The 21,379-nt window shown below is 38.8% G+C and overlaps 1 protein-coding gene across 13 annotated transcripts in view; it reads right to left on the reverse strand.

Annotated features, from left to right (window-relative positions):
* The window catches only part of SIPA1L1 (signal induced proliferation associated 1 like 1), a 425,147-nt gene that overhangs the window by 117,516 nt on the left and 286,252 nt on the right, over positions 1-21,379 (reverse strand). For all 13 annotated transcript variants that reach the window (XM_032180041.2, XM_032180040.2, XM_032180036.2 and 10 more), the window contains one exon: positions 5,009-5,139. In XM_032180041.2, coding sequence (XP_032035932.1) covers positions 5,009-5,139 — 131 coding nt within the window. The remainder of the gene's footprint in view (positions 1-5,008; positions 5,140-21,379) is intronic.

The raw sequence follows: 21,379 nt of genomic DNA on the forward strand, positions 1-21,379 counted from the left end.
AGGCCTGGACTGTGGTGCTCCTCACAGAGCTAGGGAATGATTTTTGATGGGTAAAGCCAGTGAGGGAAAATGAATGAGAAAAGTGATGTAGGATACTGTAATATGAAAAATGAAACCAATGCTTTCAAGACCAGGGTGGGTCCAAAGGAGCACATAATCAAGACTTCTGAGGATATTTACTTAAAGACCAAAAATAACATTTCCTTAAAGAGGTCAGTAAAGATCAAGGTCTCTATATGGCTATACAATGTCACTATGCATACTAATTAGGAAATTAAGAAGGCAGAATCCCAGAGCAATGTCTGAAGAATAAATACTTAGAATTTGGATGTTGTACTTCTTTGAATTATAAAAAGGGGGAGATAAAGTTTTAAACTTCATAATGCATGGCTGACAAGCATAAACTATTCATATTACCAAATGCTGCTGCCACGGGACAATCATCACCATCAGTACAGCAGCACAGGCAACAGCAGCTGAAATTACTTTAGATTTTCTCTTCTTTCTTAAAATACTTTCCCTTCTTAAAATACCCTCCATTAATACCTTAAGCAAAGACATTTTCCTACATAATGATGTTGTGTCAGAGAAAAGTTAACCAGACATGAAGCCTAAAGTAGTCTTAATTTCCAAAAATGTCTACAAGGCAAAGTTTTATTAACCTAATTTAACTACTGCATGGGGAAAGAAGAGAAAACCCATCAAACTGAAACATTTCCATTTAGCAACAGGAGCTACAAAAGCTAGGAGTGCAAGTTGAGGATTGTCAAATATGAGGGTGAGAGGTCAGAAAAACACACTGCAATCTCAGAAGGACAAGTATACCCAACAAAGCATAACAAGGTCCAGGACCTCAGACAGTCCAAAGGCAGAGAATGGACCACAGTGGCTCAGGGCATAAAGAAAGGCCCCACTAAATGAGGGGGTTTTAGGAAATGGCCATGAAATAGAGGAACAATTTCTACAAAAAGAAAATGTCAAGAGAGAACATGAGCGAAGGTATGGAGATTGGGAAAAAAGGGAGTAAGTGGGAAGGAGTGATTATTGTAGATAGACACAAGGAGAGTACAAGGAGAAATAGATGAGGCAGCTGCAAGCTGGGGGTGCACAGAAGACCCTGAAGCTGACTGAGTGGTACACGCCTCATTGGGCTCCTACAGGTCAGCACAGGACGTGTTCGTAGGGGGACGATGTACACTCAGAAATTAAGCTGCAAATAAGATGAACTGTGAGAGGAAGCAACTGGAGGCAGAGAATGTAGTTAGAATGAGTATCTTTTTTCTTTCGTTATAAACCAATTTCTTTTCAAATAACAAGTAAAAATCATTTTCCTATTAATGTCTAATTTGACACAAATAGTTTTTACTTTGTTTTTAAATAATGGAAAATGGCTAACTCAGTTATTTGACTCTTTTCTTCATGAGAGAATACATAGCTTGAAATAGGGAGCCACAAAGGCTAGGGGTGTTCTCAATTTAGAAGCCAAGACCAAATTCGAGTCATTGCATCCTGAGCCACAGACAGCAGCTAACTCATGAAAGCCGAAACAGATGAGAAAAAGCAATGGCTCATTTTTTCACATCCGAATCACTAGTATTACTGCTATTTTTCTTAATGACTTCCAGAAATAAGAATGGAGTCCTCGTGTTCCTATGCTTAAAAACACTCACATGCCATAAAATTTTGCTCATAAACAAACTGCCATGCCTACAAAGGTATATATCTTCTTTTATGTTTTGCAATGTTTATTTATACTAAAATGAAAGAGATTTGTTTGTATTTCCGTTATCTTGCTGCCGCTTACTGAAGCCACTAGAGTGTCACTGTCATGTTTTCTTTTTTCTTGTCATATTTATCTGCATGAGAAATTAGTAACATGAGAAGTCCCTGATACAAATTAAGTCTTATTTCATTTGTAATAGGTAAATGGGCTTCAGTGAAAAAAGTGAAGGAACTATCTCTCCAAGTGCAGGAGCTACAGGCAGGAACCAATATCTGGAAACATTTCTATCAAAAGTCTTAATACAATATTACTATTAAATCAAATTTATAGATTTATTATTAGAAAGAAAAAAATTATACAAAACCTTAGAGGGAGGAAGGAAGAAAGGAAGAGAGGAAAAGGAGGAAAGACATGGAGAAAGGGATGAAAGAAGACAGGCAAGGAGGGAAGTGAGAAACAGGGAGGCAAGGCACCATTTGAGGCATCGGGCACGTTGTACTTAACAACTTGGACAGAAGCCCCCACCCTCCTGGGGCCTGCACTCTAGTGGGAGAGATTAAAAGCAAACAAAATGACTAAGTATAACAGAGAAGACAGTGTTAAGTATTAATGAAAAATAAAGCACTGAATTGGATATGAAATGGGAGGGGAGTAGAAATTTTAGATTCAGCGGTCAAGGAAGGCCTCTGTGTTTTCTGAGTAAAGGCCAGATGGAGATGAGGCAGCCTGATGGAGAACACAGCAGTGGGGAGGAATGACGGGCATCTGAGCCCTGAGGCAGAAGTGTCCTGAGGTGGCCCAGGTAGGAAGGAGGCCAGTGTGGTGGGAAAAGACTGAGCCAGGAGGAGTTATCAGGGATGAGGCGCAGAGAGATAACCGGGAAACAGATGAGCATGGTCTCCTAGGATAGCAAAGACAGTGGCTGTTTGTCAGAGGGAGATGAGGAAGCTTTCAAGGATTTTGAACTGAGGAATGACAAGATCTGAATGACATTTCAAAGAAACCCTGTTGGGTCAAAAGGAGGCAGGGCTTCAGCATAGAAGCAGGGAGACCAGTTCTCAGAGCAAGACCAGGACCAGGACTGGGGAGTGAGGGTGGGAGAAGTAGTTGAGCTCTGGGCATATTGTGAAGACAAAATGAACAAGTGTTGCTGACAGACCAGATCTCAGGGGCAGGAGGGAGAAGATGGGAATAAAGTGTGGCTTTAATGGTTTCTGGCCTGAGAAAATGCAGTAATAGAGTTGTCATAAAGTGAATATTAATTTGAACGTAAAAAACAAGTGGTAATGGTTTTTTTGAACACTTGACTTGAACTTTTCAGTCAAAGGCTAAGGAAACAGACCCAAGGGACACAACTTATTCAAATGGGTTAGCTGGAGAAGAACAGAATCTTATGACCACAGAACGCAAGTAGAACATTTCGGGTCAAGGGAGTAAAGCAGAAAGAACAGAGGTGGGAAAGGTAAGAGTTGATGTGGTTCACAGACCAGAGCAGAATTCAGGACAGATACTCAGGTAGGAGACAGGGGCTGGGATCAGATGTGGAGAGCCTGCAAGACATGCTGAGAAGGGAAGCTCGTGGAAACCAGTGACAGGATCTGACTGAGAAAGAAAGAATCATAGGGAACTTTAACCTCTGGCGTGAAGGATGGGATGAACAAGTGATAAGGAAATGAATTTAGGTGGATAAAAAAACAACACAGAAAAGGAAGAATATGATGGGTATTTAAATCAGAGTGGCCTTGGGAAGGGGAAAAGAAGAGAATGGGAAAGACAAAAATACTTGGAAGTAAGATAACAGAGTATCATTAAAAACTGGTAGGAACGGCCAGGTGTGATGGCTCACGCCTGTAATCCCAGCACTTTGGGAGGCCGAGGCGGGTGGTTCACCTGAGGTCGGGAGTTCGAGACCAGCCAGACCAACATGGAGAAACCTCGTCTCTACTAAAACTACAAAATTAGCTGGGCGTGGTGGCACATGCCTGTAATCCCAGGTACTCGGGAGGCTGAGGCAGGAGAATCGTTGAACCCGGGAGGCAGAGGTTGCAGTGAGCCGAGATCATGCCATTGCACTCCCCCCGGGTAACGAGCGAAACTCTGTCTCAAAAACAAACAAACAAACAAACAAAACTGGTAGGATCTGGGAAGCTAGAGAGGAGCAACTACCTGCATACAACTCCAAAACACAGAACATGATGTTCTTCGTGCCTTTGTGCTCAACAAAAGAATTTACACCACTTAATGATTAGTTTTGCCATGGAGAAAAAGCACATGAGAGTATGTTAGCTCATTTCTCTCTGGCCAGTGTAAACAACACATTAGATATTTAAGTCTTGTCTTTAAAAGTCCTATATTTAATTTCCCAGGAGTTCAGGCTTAGGAACAATTACTAAGTGATGCCAACCCCAGAAACTTGCTTTGCATTCAATGGGGGAAATGAAGCCAAATGCCCTATTTAAACTAGTTTCAAAACCACTATTTTCTAGATGACTCAAGGGTATTAAGTATTAATGCATAACAAAAATCCTAAAGTGAATTAGCAACTGAGGCAATAAATTGGTAAGTGGCCCAATTATACAAGTTTACAAAGAAAAAGGAGAACCTCATAGTCCCAAACTTGTTCATAGGTGTTTTAAAAAAAAAAATGCTGTGTGGGTTCTTTTCATGTTTAGCCCAAACTTCATTTTAAAATAAAAACTCATACATTGTGTATATTTAGATTCCTAAAGAGCTCTAACAGCCTGTTTCACTTACAATTAGATAGCCCCTCGTTCAAAGAATGTACCTTCTAGGTCTCAGACAGTGGGTCCCAAAGATAGTGGAAGAAGTCAAGAATCTCTTTCCCTCTTTCTTCTTGGGCGAAGACATGAGCTCAGCAAGAGCTTGGAAGAGTGAATTAAGTCTTCGGTGGCCTTCTCTTATACCTAATACCCTGGCTCCTCAAGTTGGCTTGGTGCTTTCCAGTAGCCCTAAGCAGGATACACAATATCCCACTGGGGATCTGAGGGCTCCATTTCCTTGGGCCACACTTAATGGACATATCTTTCTCTGAATCAAAACTCCTCATTCATAGATTGCATCTATTCAGAGTCGGATGAAAAGAAGGGATCCAGATCTAACCATCTTGTTCACCTCGATCTCCACCAGAATAAATGAAAGGGGACTTTGCTTATTCCAAAGACAGCTGTAACCATGTGCTATTAAATTTAATTGCTTTGCTACTGCTACTATTTGCTTTTTTCCCCATTCCAGTTAAACCTCAAACCTCTCTCATTTGCGACTTACCTCACTAGTTCTAAAAATTATTCGGTAGTTGTACGGAGATCCATTTTCTTTCATTTCATCTGGTTTTTCCCTTCGAATGCTCACAGCCACCGGACCAAGATTCTCATCAGCCCCAAAATAGTTCCAGTGTTCTTAGGTAAAATAAGACAAAACAAAGTTAGAAAATCTACCTAACACTTTGAAAATGTTACATTCTGCTCAGTATTTAAGGTTGTCACTCAGAAATTTTATCAATAAAATGTAAACATTTAACAAATATTAATATTCTTCAGTTAGTTATAAAAACAAAGACTTGGCTATACAGGTTTAGTTCCAGAGAAGATACACAGAACGCGGGTGGCCTGTTGAGTTTTTTACTACTTTACAGATTACTACTCTACTATTTCTCAAAATAAATTTGTATTTTCTCCCTATCTCCCACCATTTAAATAGGCTACATTTGTGCATGCTTCCTTGCCTAAGAGAAGGCTTGTGCCAGGGCTTTTTAGTTTTTGTTTTTCAAAAACATTCTAAACATATTGAGAACAGAGTTTGAAGAAAGCGGGATTCCACCAGATTAAAAAAGATGTCCGTGGATTGGAGAGAGAGATGTGTGCTACGAGTCACTGGGCAGCACTCTGCTCCCAGGTAGCCTGTGTATGGTGGAGTAGGAGCTCAGAGGAAAGAGCTTCACAGTGCCCCAGGGAGGCACCACCCAGGGCTCTGGGCCATAGCACAGCATCCCACAGTGCAGGGCTAATGTAACTTGTGTGTCCAGGTGACTGATGAGCCTAGGGCCTCTCTTCAATGTTCTGGCCTTTTGCGTAAGGCCCTAAACCTTAGCACAAGCCTCCAAAGGACTGGCGCTGAATTTACCTTTCTCTTGACAAAAAGAAAGATAGGGATCAAATTAAGTTAATTTATAGAAAATGTTGAAAAGTGATATTTACTGTGCATATACATCTTTTAAAAATTTAAACTGTTGATACATACATGAGATGTTCACAGATGAGGAAGTCCACAAAACATGAAAATATATGAAAAACTAGAACAGATAATTTGTTTTTCAAACCTCCAAAATGCTTACTTTACATTATTGTATTTCATTTATGCATTATTGTATTTCATTTATATTTGACACGGCTAAATGACTGGATTGTGACATAGTATCTCATTATCACACAAAATGCATACACATTTGAAAATACCTGTTATTTCCATACAAAATATAAGTATTTGAAAATCCATGAGAATAATAAGAAAAAATAGCACAAATATCGAATCATGTAGTTTCAAATTTAAGTAGTGCATATGAAAATATTTTGCAGGTACTAAAGCACAATTACAAAAGCTACAATCATAAATGTTGAGAGCTCTCTAAGAATATTATCATAAGCCATGGAAATTCAAAAGAAGAAAAACACAATGGGAATACAAGCAACAAACATCTCATATATAAGAAATAACCCACTATATGTCACAAAATTCATGTACAGACACTTATGTATATCCTCAAAGCACAGCACACGAGAATCACACTCAGATTATTTACTCTTACTTTGCACACAATTCTAATAAGCTTGGTTGTCTGGTCTTCAAGCTCACAGCTTTATTTCAGAGGTGTGATAATTCCAGGTGTTGACAAAGTCCAGGGTGTAGGGCTGATACAGACTTGCATGCAGACAGCAATGTGATAGAACAACTGACAACAAGGAAGAAAACAGAAAGGGAGGAGACAGAAATAGTATAAAAAAGCGGACAAGAACTTAAAGAGAAACAAGACAGCAGTCTGGGACCATTTACTGAAGGAGCAAAGCTTAACATGCTTTGATAACCTCAGAGGATATTGTACCGGTGCAGCACAGATCAACAGTGGATGCATCAGAGTGTGAGTCACATTCATTACCTGGTCCTTGTACTTCATGGACTCTAATAAAAACCAACTTCTAGGAACTCCTCAAGTACACCCCACATATCTCACAATGGGCAGGTGGCACGGCAGTTCTCTGCTGCTGGAGAAATTCCCAGATACAGGGCCACTATAAATTCATCATCAATAACCTCAATTTATCCTCATCCTCAAGCTTTCCCTGGTCAGCTCCTCTCTCCATTTCTCCAGGGCAGATGTGGCAAACATGCTCTATTCTCCGGTAACCACCCCTCATCTACCTTCTCCTCAATCTTGGCAAATGACAATGTGTCTACATCACAAAGGAAATAAAGAAGCCACTTCAGATGCAAACTTAATCACCATCCACACAAATTCACCAGCATCCAGACTCTAGCTTCTTTTTCTGTATTATACAAATCCCCATCCCCACCCCCATCCCCCATTTGCCCATTCCTCCTTCCTAGGGACTCAGGTGCCTTGATGACCCTCTTTTTTTATCTTCAACTTCTCCCTCTAGACTTGCTAATTCCCATCATCGTTTAATTACCTTAAAACTCACATTTATTCTCAACTCCTTACCACCTGTCAGAACTAAAGAGTTATCTCCTCTTTCCTTTCTTCCATTGGAAACTTCTTGAAATAGCTGTCCAATTCCTCACTTCAGAATTATCATCTGACTTCCACTGCATGGGTCACCAATGACTTTCTCAAAGTTAAAACAAATGGTACTTTTGGTCCTTACCTGGCTCAAACTCTCCATAACATCTAGCATAGATGATCACTTCATTTTTTCTAGAAACACACTTACTTCCTTGTTCCTATGACATCACCTACCCTCTTCTGATTTTCCTTCTACCGCTCTGGCTGTTCTAGCTCAGTTTTCCTCCCTCTTCCCATCTGAATAGTCCACCTACTTTCAGAACTTCAACTGCCAACTCAATGTTGACGACTCTCAGAGGTCTACATGTCCTCTCCAGACATCTCTAAGCCTGAGATCTTTTTTGTTTTTGTTGTTGTTTATGTGTTTGTTTTGAGACAGAGTCTCACTCTGTCACCTACACTGGAGTACAGTGGTGTGATCTTGGCTCACTGCAACCTCCGCCTCCTGTGTTCATGCGATTCTCTTGCCTCAGCCTCTGGAGTAGCTGGGATTACAGGTGTGCACCACCATGCCTGGCTATTTTTTAATATTTTTTGTAGAGACAGGTTTTCACCATGTTGGTCAGGCTGGTCTCAAACTCCTGACCTCAAGTGATCTGCCCGCCTTGGCCTCCCAAAATGCTGGGATTACAGGCCTGAGCCACTGTGCCGGGCCAAAGCCTGAGAGATCTTTACATTTACCTAATGGAACCGTTTGTCCCATGCGCATCTGCAAAAGTGAAACTATCACCTTCCCACAGAAACCTATATAGCTCCCTGACCAGTCCCTATTTCAGCAACTGCTACCACATTTGCTCGTGCCAGGCCCACTGCCATGCTCTGTGAATTCCAGCTTCTGGACATCTCTCAAATCCATCTTTTCCTCATCCCACTGCCACTGATTTATCCTATCATCACTTGCCTGAGTGTTTGTAGTAGTCTTCTAACTGGTTTATTTTTATCCAACTTATTCACACTGCCAGATGATCCTTCTAAAATGCAAATCTGATCAACTACTACGAAACTTAAAACACTTAGGTTCTTGTACCTTTTCATGGTTTCCCAAACGTTCTCATAACCTGTCACTGTCAATCACTCCAGCCTCAGCTCAGACCTTTCACCCTCTTAAATTTGGAGAACCAATGATACTACATTTCTCTCTCAGGTGCTCAAACTCACAGTCTTTTATCATCTGAAAAAATCTGCTGAGAACATTCTTTCCATAACCCCTCTTTATTTGGCTAAGTCCTCTAATTTTTAGGTCTCATCCGAAGTATGACACAGATATCTTTGAAAAGAGGGACTGAATACTGGAAGAAAATTAAAGTGTTTACTTTGGATACTGATACTAATAACTATTTTAAAGTGTTATGAATTCATAACAACATAAATTATTAAAACCAAATATTTAATATATCTCAAGAACAAAAATAGAAACATTACAAAAATGTAAATAAAATATAAATTTATAAACTAAAAATATTAAACAATCATTTTAGTATTACTGGTAGATAAAATACAAATTGTTAATAAGGTTACTTTGTTAATAATAAAAACTGTAAAATTAATGATAATTCAAACTTTTTGTGTGTCATCATCAAAACCTGACTACATTTTTTTGTAACTTTTCCTAGCTGCTAATGAAGCATATTTCTGAATTTGGGGAATGGTGATGGGATAATTATAAACTAAATTCCAACACTTTCTTCATACTCTAGCTTCAAACAAACCCATCTCTGGTTAGATAACGCTAGGAAGATATTTTTGAACTTGTGTCAAGTTTTTTCATTAAAAAGAGTTCTCGCTATTATTTCCCAAATAGCTTTTCCAGACAGTCTTCATCAGTATCAGTTCTATTGGTATGGATGGAGACTCCAGTCCAATTTTCCATGCTAAATTCACCACTATCATCAGCAGACTCTACTTTTTCAAAAAGTCTTTGAACTTGAAAAAAAATTACTTTTACAATAAAAGCTGTTTTTGTCCACTGTCCTTTTTTTTCTCTTAAGGATTACAGAAGAACAGAAAAAACTCTTTCCATATGAACGTAAGTTTATTCTATTCAAAATCCTAATGTGCAATTTAAATTTAACCCTCTGGTACAGAAGCGTTTCATTCAGCAAATCACCATGCATCACAATTTTCAGGTTTTTTTGTTTTTGGAGACAGAGTCTTGCTCTGTGGCCCAGACTGGAGTGCTGTGGCGTGATCTTGGCCCACTGCAACCTCCGCCTCCTGGGTTAAAGAAGTTCAATTGTTCAAGCAATTCTCCTGCCTCAGCCTCCCGAGTAGCTGGGACTACAGGCGCATGCCACCACGCCTAGCTAATTTTTGTATTTTTTTTAGTAGAGGTTTCACCACATTGGCCAGGCTGGTCTCAAACTCCTGACCTCAGGTGATCTTCCCACCTCAACTTCCCAAAGTGCTAGGATAACAGGCATGAGCCACCACACATGGTTACAATTTTGAGTTCTAAATGGACTGCAGTCTCTTCCTTCCTTCAGGCCCCTAGTCCCTGGGCAGTGTGTCTACACTTGCTCTGTGATGTAGCATTTTAAATTTGTTTTCCTATCAGCCATTGACTTCCATTGTTCGCTAGTGAAGATATCCGTAATTACAAAGTGTTCTTCTAGCCAGGTCCACAATTGTCTTTCTCTTTCTTCTGAAGTGAAAAGTTTAGCAGGGAAGGGGGGTAAGTACAGGCGAGTTACAGACGAAGTGCGTTAAAGAAAGGCAAGGAAGACTTTGATGAGGAAATTCAGGATGAGGAAAGTCAGGGGAAGGGAAGAGGAATTGGAAACTCAAGTAGAGTGGATAAAACTTCTGATGGATGAACTGAAATACAGGTATCAACCCACCAGAAATTAGAATATTTTAGAGCCAGCATACTGGGATGCCAAAAACCAATACAGCAATCACCATATTAGAATGATATAATGCAGCAAAGCAAACCATTTTGCCAAGTACTCTAATAATCACATCAACCAAAAAAAAAAAGGGTACTTCCTTCTTTTTTATACATGTGGCAACTTTGATTTAAAGAAGATAAGTCACTTAGCCACATGTAGTATACAGCAGTACCAGATTTAAACATATTAACTGCTGATTTCAAAGCTCATTTACTTAGCCATTACACACAATATTATGTTCCCATAAGTTTCTAAAATTTTATTATGAATAAAAAAATCATTAAATAAAACTTGGTTCCTAAAGGAATAAACTATTTATCCAGTCAGATGAGACATAATGCTTTATTTCTTGATGTGCTGTTTAGCTAAGGTTTTGTTGAAAGGGGGAGAGATTAACATTATATCCATATACGGGTGACTTCCTTCCACCTACTCCATTCCTCACATTTAAATGTTTAGTCTGAAGTTTTCTTATTAGTTCTGGTTCTTGAGTTTTAACTAGGATGGTACAAAGAGTAACAATAAATAATTATGTCATCATTAAAATATTCCAGGTAAATAGTTTTATTTTTAGTTGATACTTTCACAATAATGATTATAATAAAAATTTCACATTCTTAGTGAGGGGAAACAGCAAATAGTTCAAAGCTCAAAGTAATCAGATCAGGTACAGTCCAATCACCTGATTATAAGGTATATATAAGCATGTGTGTACAAGGCAAAGAAAGTTAAGCTTGGTGTTTTACTTGTGAAGGGGAAAGGAAACTACAATTACAAGAGTTACAGGGCTTTAACTATCAATTTTTTGTCACTTGCACTGGTTATCATGGTATCTGCAGGCTATGTATTAATATTTCAGTTGCATACTTCCCTGAGGACATCTATAGCATAATCTGAACTGAATGTAATTATTAACAGTAAAAATATAGTTTTACAAGTAATCTGTAAAGTTATAATTTATTGCTTAAAACATCTGTTTACAATAGCTAAATTGTTTAATAGAAAAAACAGACATCATAAACATGAATCAAAGAAACACAAAGCAAATAAAACTTAACTACTATCTCATGCCTAACCCAATATCAAAAACAATGTTTCTGAAATAAAAAACCAGCCCTTGGTAGATATGTAACATATTCATACATTACTGGTGGCACTGTGGATATGTTAAAGTCATAAAAATGTTCACATCCAAATCTTAGAATTACCCTAATTGATCATGCAGAAAGAAAAATAAAATCTTTTCCATTTTTCCCAAGAAAAAAACACCATAAGTCAATGTATAACGGGGATGCTAAATATACAAGTAATAAGCAGACAGACTTGGGCTTCATCATATATCAGCAGGTCAAAGAATGGAAGTGACAACCTCAATAGCTTAAATTAAAATTATTTCACCATTTTTAACATTTAAACTATTTTTTTTAAATAGTCTACTTGGTTGGTTACATGTGTGCCACTATCAGTATGGTTAACAACATAAAATTTGACCCTCAATGTTTTCATCAGTTTAATATTTTCATTAGACACACACATGCACACATATGTTTATTGCAGCACTATTTACAATAGCAAAGACTTGGAACCAACTTAAATGCCCATCATGATAGACTGGATAAAGAAAATGTGGCACATATAAACCATGGAATACTATGCGGTCATAAAAAAGAGTGAGTCATGTCCTTTGCAGGGACATGGATGAAGCTGGAAGCCATCATTCTCAGCAAACTAACACAGTAACAGAAAACCAAACATCGCATGTTCTCACTCATAAGTGGGAGTTGAACAATGAGAACATGGACACAGGGAGTGGAACATCACATACGGGGGCCTGTCAGGGGGTGGGGGTCAAGGGGAGGATTAGGACAAATACCTAATGCACATGGGGCTTAAAACCTAGATGACAGGTTGATAGGTGCAGCAAACCACCATGGCACATGTATACCTATGTAACAAACCTGCACGTTCTGCACATGTATCCCAGAACATAACATAAAATTAAATTAGATTAAATTAAATTAAATTAAAATAACTAGGGAAACCACCCACTGTTCAAATTTTTCAGGTTTTGTTTTTGTCCAACTTCTTACATCTTAATCTGACTAATGACTAAGAAAGAGAGGACAGAGCTAAAGGATTGGATAATTCAATGTTAAAAAGAAAGAAATTTATTATCTTGTTAAAAGGAAACACAAGTCTGCCAAATTGGACATAGTAAGAGGCCAACTGTTTAAAGAATGGCTCTCCTTCTGGGAAGTGCACCACTCAGATTCTCAGTTTCTGGTCCTCAAAGGGCTCATCCTAATTTTAAGGGTGGAGGTTCCATGAGAACTAAACAGCCTAGGACTTCGCACCATAATCAAAAGCAGGTCAGAGTAATGGATGGGGACATTTAAACAGGACTGGCCACATGCCAGAATTCTGTCCCAAAGCATGGCACTAAGCTTATAATTACTGTTGCCTAAGAGTAATTGCTCACATTTACAAAGTGCATAGTACTCTGACGTTCCATCTCTTCTTCTCATAGGTAACACTTAAAAAGTGGGGTGATGTATTTGCCAAGATTACATGGAATTTGGGGGTTTAAAACAGTATTATCTAAAGTAGCACCTAATAGGCCTCTAACTTTTCAGTAAAAGGCAAACTTTAGTATGAAGTTATGTTGATATTAATAAATTGCATCTAAATGATTAAAGAAAAACATACAAAGAAAACCCTATTTAAAACAAAAGGACATACATTCCAACTTTTCTGTACATAAAAAATTATTTTTAAATAAAGGGAGGATAAAGATTAGCAGAATCATGAGAGATTTTTTATTGGTTGCTATCAGTCTATGACAAATGGCCAACAGTTGTATTTTTAAAAATTGAAACTCACTAGTGATCAAATAAAATGTCTTTTGTTGGTCTTTAATAAATGTTCAAAAATATAAACTGTAAATATTCAAAGTAGTTAAGAGAATGTTAAACTACAAGTCTTAAACATACCAGTGGATCTTTCTGGTCTAAGCTTTCTTAAGAGCAATTTGGCAATAAAAATCGAGGCTCCTGTAAAGCTCGCATTTCATTTACAGGGCACCACCTTATGGAAATAATTAGATATGTGGAAAAAACTCATATAACAAGGCTGTGGCTAGGAATAGAAATTAGGGGGTCTATAAACTTGACTAAAAAAAGTGCATCTTTATTTTCACTAACTTCTAACTGAAATTTAGTGTTTTCATCAATTATAAATGCAGACAACAAACAATATTAGTTGTACATGTGACTTTGACACTAATAGAAATCACAGTTTAATATTACATTAAAGTTGTTGCAGACATATCAGAATATTAACTACATTCACCCCTACTTTGAAATGATGGTAATTAACAGAGCTGCTGCCAGGTCTTTTTTTCATGAAATAAGAAAGAAGCACATCCATTACTATGTCTCAAAATTTTAACACATGCTTGGTTTGCTTTGTATTTTCACTCCATGCACTTTAAAACATTATTCTGGCAGGGCGGGGCGGGGTGGGGGGGGCAGGGGAAGTGGCTTACTAATCAAGGTCAAGGTAGGAGGACTGCTTGAGCCTAGGAGTTCAAGACCAGTCTGAGCAACATAGTGAGACACCATCACTACAAAAAATTGGCCAAGCGCAGTGGCTCATGCCTGTAATCCCAACACTTTGGGAGGCCGAGGTGGATGGATTGCTTGAGGTCAGAAGTTGGAGACCATCCTGGCCAACATGGTGAAACCCCCTCTCTACTAAAAATTCAGAAACCAGCTAGGCATGGTGGCGTGCACCTGTAATCCCAGCTACTTGAGAGGCTGAGGCAGGAGAATCACTGGAACCCAGGAGGCGGAGGTGGCAGTGAGCTGAGATTGCCCCACTGCACTCCAGCCTGGGCAACACAGCAAGACTCTATCTCAATAAATAAATAAATAAATAAATAAATAAATAAATAAATAAATAAAATATTAGCTGGGCACAGTGGTGCACACCTGTAGTCCCAGTTATTTGGGAGGATGAGGTGTGACGAGCACTTGAACCCAGGAGATCAAGGTGGCAGTGAGCTGTGATTATGCCACTACACTCCAGCCTGGGTGACAGAGCAAGACCCAGTCTCAAATAAATAAATAAATAAAAATTTCTTCCAAGGAGAGTTCATAGGCTTCACTAAAATGTTATCGGGATCAATGGGGCAACAACAACAAAGTTAAGACCAGCTAATGTAAGCATTATTTATTATAATAAGAATTGGAAAAAACAGCTGAAAAACTTTAAATAAGAGAAAGACAAAAATATAAACCTGTGCTTAAGACTCCTTATTTATTTTAAAAAGGAGTATGCATGTATTAAGACTGATAGGGCAGAAATAAAATCAATAGCATTCCCAAAAATTAATTTTCTATAGTTCTGTTTTTTCTATAATGATATACATATATAACTTTTGTAATTGGAAGTTTTTTGTTTGTTTTTTGTTTTGTTTTGTTTTTTGAGACAGAATCTCGCTTTGTCACCCAGGCTGGAGTGTAGTGGCATGATGGCTCACTGCAACCTCCACCTCCCAGGTTCAAGCGATTCTTCTGCTTCAGCCTCCTAAGTAGCTGGGATTACAGGCATGCGCCACCACGCCCGGCTAACCTCTGTATTTCTAGTACAGACGGGGTTTCACCACGTTGGTCAGGCTGGTCTCAAACTCCTGACCTCGTATCTGCCTGCCTCGGCCTCCCAAAGTGCTGGGACTACAGACATGAGCCACCGTGCCTGGCCAGAAGATTTTTTTTTTTAAGTATAAAAAATGCATTTGGTTTGCAAATGGTCAATGACTATAAAGAATATGTTTAAAAGTTGCATATTAATGCAACTTTTTATTTTTAATGTTAATACCAATTCAAACATTAGCTTAGGAAAAAAAATTAACATCTAAATGAAGAAATTACAATGAAACACTTGTATCTAAATGAATTTCCTTATGTTTAAAACACCCTTTATACCTCCTTACCAGGGATATTGCAGCAAGGTGTCTTCCTATGGAAAAGGCTTTTGAAGGATTTAGGGGCAAGTCTCTAACAGGTAGCCAGAAATTCAGTTAAGGCAGAAGTCACTACTGCTAACAAGGACAGGGACCATGCAGTGTCCCAAACACTCAGCAAAATCTACCTATTTGTTGACTAAATGTTCACATGAGTCCTAGAGATGGCTTCTGCTCATGCTTCTCTCAGACTTAACTTGAACGCAAATAGGAAGATGTCTCCCCTCATTGCCTTGATGCTCAGATTAATGGGCTCACCATACAGAGGAAGAAGCTCCATTAGAAGACTGGAAAAGGAATTGATGCAATAAAGCAAAATTTTTTTTGAGTACCTAATTTCAGGGCTCAGAATGAGGGTCTCACTGTCTGAAGATACAATGAGGTATACATTTGGGAAATAGGTGGCAAGCTTGATTATGTGTGTCATCAACTTGTACTGAAACAACAGATCTAAAAGACCCTTTGTTTAGAGAATGCTAAACAAAGAGCACAGAAACTCACTGCACTATGGAAATCAGCAAGCAAGGTAGTTGCTTTGATCTTTTTATGTGGATGGTGTTGGGGCACAGATAACAATACCCCAAAGTATGGCGCTTTTGCATGCTGGGCACTTTTTATTAAAGAAATTGAAAAGCCTTAGAAGCTGCCTCAGAACCAAGGACCTTCTAAATCTTCTCTAGTTTCTCCCCTGAAAGCAAAGGGAGGGACTCTCTGGAATTTCCTTATCTGACTGAGGAAACTTCTTACCAAAAGTGAAACTGTCTTAAAACTCACGCCCTAGGAATCACATCAGATAACCAGGAAAGATTAACCACTTGAAATCACAGGCCAATTTTCTTTCTTTTTTTTTTTTTTAAAGTTTTTTTCTTTTTTATTATTATACTTTAGGTTTTAGGGTACATGTGCACAATGTGCAGGTTTGTTACATATGTATCCATGTACCATGTTGATTTCCTGCACCCATTAACTCGTCATTTAGCATTAGGTGTATCTCCTAATGCTGTCCCTCCCTCCTCCCCCCACCCCACAACAGTCCCCGGAGTGTGATGTTCCCCTTCCTGTGTCCATGAGTTCTCATTGTTCAATTCCCACCTATGAGTGAGAACATGCGGTGTTTGGTTTTTTGTCCTTGTGATAGTTTACTGAGAATGATGTTTTCCAGTTTCATCCATGTCCCTACAAAGGACATGAATTCATCATTTTTCATGGCTGCATAGCATTCCATGGTGCATATGTGCCACATTTTCTTAATCCAGTCTATCGTTGTTGGACATTTGGGTTGGTTCCAACTCTTTGCTATTGTGAATAGTGCTGCATAAACATACGTGTGCATGTGTCTTTATAGCAGCATGATTTATAGTCCTTTGGGTATATACCCAGTAATGGGATGGCTGGGTCAAATGGTATTTCTAGTTCGAGATCCCTGAGGAATCGCCACACTGACTTCCACAATGGTTGAACTAGTTTACAGTCCCACCAACAGTGTAAAAGTGTTCCTATTTCTCCACATCCTCTCCAGCATCTGTTGTTTCCTGACTTTTTAATGATGGCCATTCTAACTGGTGTGAGATGGTATCTCACTGTGGTTTTGATTTGCATTTCTCTGATGGCCAGTGATGATGAGCATTTCTTCATGTGTTTTTTGGCTGCATAAATGTCTTCTTTTGAGAAGTGTCTGTTCATGTCCTTTAACCACTTTTTGATGGGGTTGTTTTTTTCTTGTAAATTTGTTTGAGTTCATTGTAGATTCTGTATATTAGCCCTTTGTCAGATGAGTAGGTTGCAAAAATTTTCTCCCATTCTGTAGGTTGCCTGTTCACTCTGATGGTAGTTTCTTTTGCTGTGCAGAAGCTCTTTAGTTTAATTAGATCCCATTTGTCAATTTTGGCTTTTGTTGCCATTGCTTTTGGTGTTTTAGACATGAAGTCCTTGCTCACGCCTATGTCCTGAATGGTATTGCCTAGGTTTTCTTGTAGGATTTTAATGGTTTTAGGTCTAACATTTAAGTCTTTAATCCATCTTGAATTAATTTTTGTATAAGGTGTAAGGAAGGGATCCAGTTGCAGCTTTCTACATATGGCTAGCCAGTTTTCCCAGCACCATTTATTAAATAGGGAATCCTTTCCCCATTTCTTGTTTTTGTCAGGTTTGTCAAAGATCAGATAGTTGTAGCTATGCGGCATCATTTCTGAGGGCTCTGTTCTGTTCCATTGATCTATGTCTCTGTTGTGGTACCAGTACCATGCTGTTTTGGTTACTGTAGCCTTGTAGTATAGTTTGAAGTCAGGTAGCGTGATGCCTCCAGCTTTGTTCTTTTGGCTTAGGATTGACTTGGCGATGCGGGCTCTTTTTTGGTTCCATATGAACTTTAAAGTAGTTTTTTCCAATTCTGTGAAGAAAGTCATTGGTAGCTTGATGGGGATGGCATTGAATCTATAAATTACCTTGGGCAGTATGGCCATTTTCACGATATTGATTCTTCCAACCCATGAGCATGGAATGTTCTTCCATTTGTTTGTATCCTCTTTTATTTCATTGAGCAGTGGTTTGTAGTTCTCCTTGAAGAGGTCCTTCACATCCCTTGTAAGTTGGATTCCTAGGTATTTTATTCTCTTTGAAGCAATTGTGAATGGGAGTTCACTCATGATTTGGCTCTCTGTTTGTCTGTTATTGGTGTACAAGAATGCTTGTGATTTTTGCACATTAATTTTGTATCCTGAGACTTTGCTGAAGTTGCTAATCAGCTTAAGGAGATTTTGGGCTGAGACAATGGGGTTTTCTAGATATACAATCATGTCATCTGCAAACAGGGACAATTTGACTTCCTCTTTTCCTAATTGAATACCCTTTATTTCCTTCTCCTGCCTGATTGCTCTGGCCAGAACTTCCAGCACTATGTTGAATAGGAGCGGTGAGAGAGGGCATCCCTGTCTTGTGCCAGTTTTCAGAGGGAATGCTTCCAGTTTTTGCCCATTCAGTATGATATTGGCTGTGGGTTTGTCGTAGATAGCTCTTATTATTTTGAGATACGTCCCATCAGTACCTAATTTATTGAGAGTTTTTAGCATGAAGGGTTGTTGAATTTTGTCAAAGGCCTTTTCTGCATCTATTGAGATAATTATGTGGTTTTTGTCTTTGGTTCTGTTTATATGCTGGATTACATTTATTGATTTGCGTATGTTGAACCAGCCTTGCATCCCAGGGATGAAGCCCACTTGATTATGGTGGATAAGCTTTTTGATGTGCTGCTGGATTCGGTTTGCCAGTATTTTATTGAGGATTTTTGCATCAATGTTCATCAAGGATATTGGTCTGAAATTCTCTTTTTTGGTTATGTCTCTGCCAGGCTTTGGTATCAGGACGATGCTGGCTTCATAAAATGTGTTTAGGGAGGATTCCCTCTTTTTCTATCGATTGGAATAGTTTCAGAAGGAATGGTACCAGTTCCTCCTTGTAGCTCTGGTAGAATTCGGCTGTGAATCCATCAGGTCCTGGACCCTTTTTGGTTGGTAAGCTATTGATTATTGCCACAATTTCAGAACCTGTTATTGGTCTATTCAGAGATTCAACTTCTTCCTGGTTTAGTCTTGGGAGGGTGTATTTGTCGAGGAATTTATCCATTTCTTCTAGATTTTTAGTTTATTTGCATAGAGGTGTTTGTAGTATTCTCTGATGGTAGATTGTATTTCTGTGGGATCGGTGGTGATATCCCCTTTTTCATTTTTTATTGCATCTACTTGATTCTTCTCTCTTTTCTTCTTTATTAATCTTGCTAGTGGTCTATCAATTTTGTTGATCTTTTCAAAAAACCAGCTCCTGGATTCATTAATTTTTTGAAGTGTTTTTTGTGTCTCTATTTCCTTCAGTTCTGCTCTGATTTTAGTTATTTCTAGCCTTCTGCTAGCTTTTGAATGTGTTTGCTCTTGCTTTGCTAGTTCTTTTAATTGTGATGTTAGGGTGTCAATTTTGGATCTTTCTGCTTTCTCTTGTGGGCATTTAGTGCTATAAATTTCCCTCTATACACTGCTTTGAATGTGTCCCAGAGATTCTGGTATGTTGTGTCTTTGTTCTCGTTGGTTTCAAAGAACATCTTTATTTCTGCCTTCATTTCATTATGTACCCAGTAGTCATTCAGGAGCAGGTTGTTCAGTTTCCATGTAGTTGAGCGGTTTTGAGTGAGTTTCTTAATCCTGAGTTCTAGTTTGATTGCACTGTGGTCTGAGAGACAGTTTGTTATAATTTCTGTTCTTTTACATTTGCTGAGGAGAGCTTTACTTCCAACTATGTGGTCAATTTTGGAATAGGTGTGGTGTGGTGCTGAAAAAAATGTATATTCTGTTGATTTGGGGTGGAGAGTTCTGTAGATGTCTATTAGGTCCACTTTGTGCAGAGCTGAGTTCAATTCCTGGATATCCTTGTTAAGTGTCTGTCTCATTGATCTGTCTAATGTTGACAGTGGGGCGTTAAAATCTCCCATTATTATTGTGTGGGAGTTTAAGTCCCTTTGTAGGTCACTCAGGACTTGCTTTATGAATCTGGGTGCTCCTGTGTTGGGTGCATATATATTTAGGATAGTTAGCTCTTCTTGTTGAATTGATCCCTTTACCATTATGTAATGGCCTTCTTTGTCTCTTTTGATCTTTGTTGGTTTAAAGTCTATTTTATCAGAGACTAGGATTGCAACCCCTGCCTTTTTTTGTTTTCCATTTGCTTGATAGATCTTCCTCCATCCCTCTATTTTGAGTCTATGTGTGTCTCTGCACGTGAGATGGGTTTCCTGAATACAGCACACTGATGGGTCCTGACTCCTTATCCAGTTTGCCAGTCTGTGTCTTTTAATTGGAGCATTTAGCCCATTTACATTTAAAGTTAATATTGTTATGTGTGAATCTGATCCTGTCATTATGATGTTAGTTGGTTATTTTGCTCATTAGTTGATGCAGTTTCTTCCTAGCCTCCATGGTCTTTACAGTTTGGCATGTTTTTGCAGTGGCTGGTACCGGTTGTTCCTTTCCATGTTTAGTGCTTCCTTCAGGAGCTCTTTTAGGGCAGGCCTGGTGGTGACAAAATCACTCAGCGTTTGCTTGTCTGTAAAGTATTTTATTTCTCCTTCACTTCTGAAGCTTAGTTTGGCTGGATAGGAAATTCTGGGTTGAAAATTCTTTTCTTTAAGAATGTTGAATATCGGCCCCCACTCTCTTCTGGCTTGTAGAGTTTCTGCCAAGAGATCAGCTGTTAGTCTGATGGGCTTCCCTTTGTGGGTAACCCGACCTTTCTCTCTAGCTGCCCTTAACATTTTTTCCTTCATTTCAACTTTGGTGAATCTGACAATTATGTGTCTTGGAGTTGCTCTTCTCGAGGAGTATCTTTGTGGCGTTCTCTGTATTTCCTGAATCTGAATGTTGGCCTGCCTTGCTAGATTGGGGAAATTCTCCTGGATAATATCTTGCAGAGTGTTTTCCAACTTGGTTCCATTCTCTCCGTCATTTTCAGGTACACCAATCAGACGTAGGTTTGGTCTTTTCACATAGTCCCAAATTTCTTGGAGGCTTTGTTCATTTCTTTTTATTCTTTTTTCTCTAAACTTCCCTTCTCGCTTCATTTATTTCATCTTCCATCAGTGATACCCTTTCTTCCAGTTGATCGCATCTGCTACTGAGGCTTCTGCAATCTTCGCGTAGTTCTCGAAACTTGGCTTTCAGCTCCATCAGCTCCTTTAAGCCCTTCTCTCCATTGGTTATTCTAGTTATCCATTCTTCTAATTTTTTTTCAAAGTTTTTAACTTCTTTGCTATTGTTTTGAATTTCCTCCCGTAGCTCAGAGTAGTTTGATCGTCTGAAGCCTTCTTCTCTCAACTCGTCAAAGTCATCCTCCATCCAGCTTTGTTCCGTTGCTGGTGAGGAACTGCGTTCCTTTGGAGGAGGAGAGGT

The sequence above is a fragment of the Hylobates moloch genome, unplaced genomic scaffold (genome assembly GCF_009828535.3).
Source record: "Hylobates moloch isolate HMO894 unplaced genomic scaffold, HMol_V3 SCAFFOLD_16, whole genome shotgun sequence".
Taxonomy (NCBI): Eukaryota; Metazoa; Chordata; class Mammalia; order Primates; family Hylobatidae; genus Hylobates; species Hylobates moloch.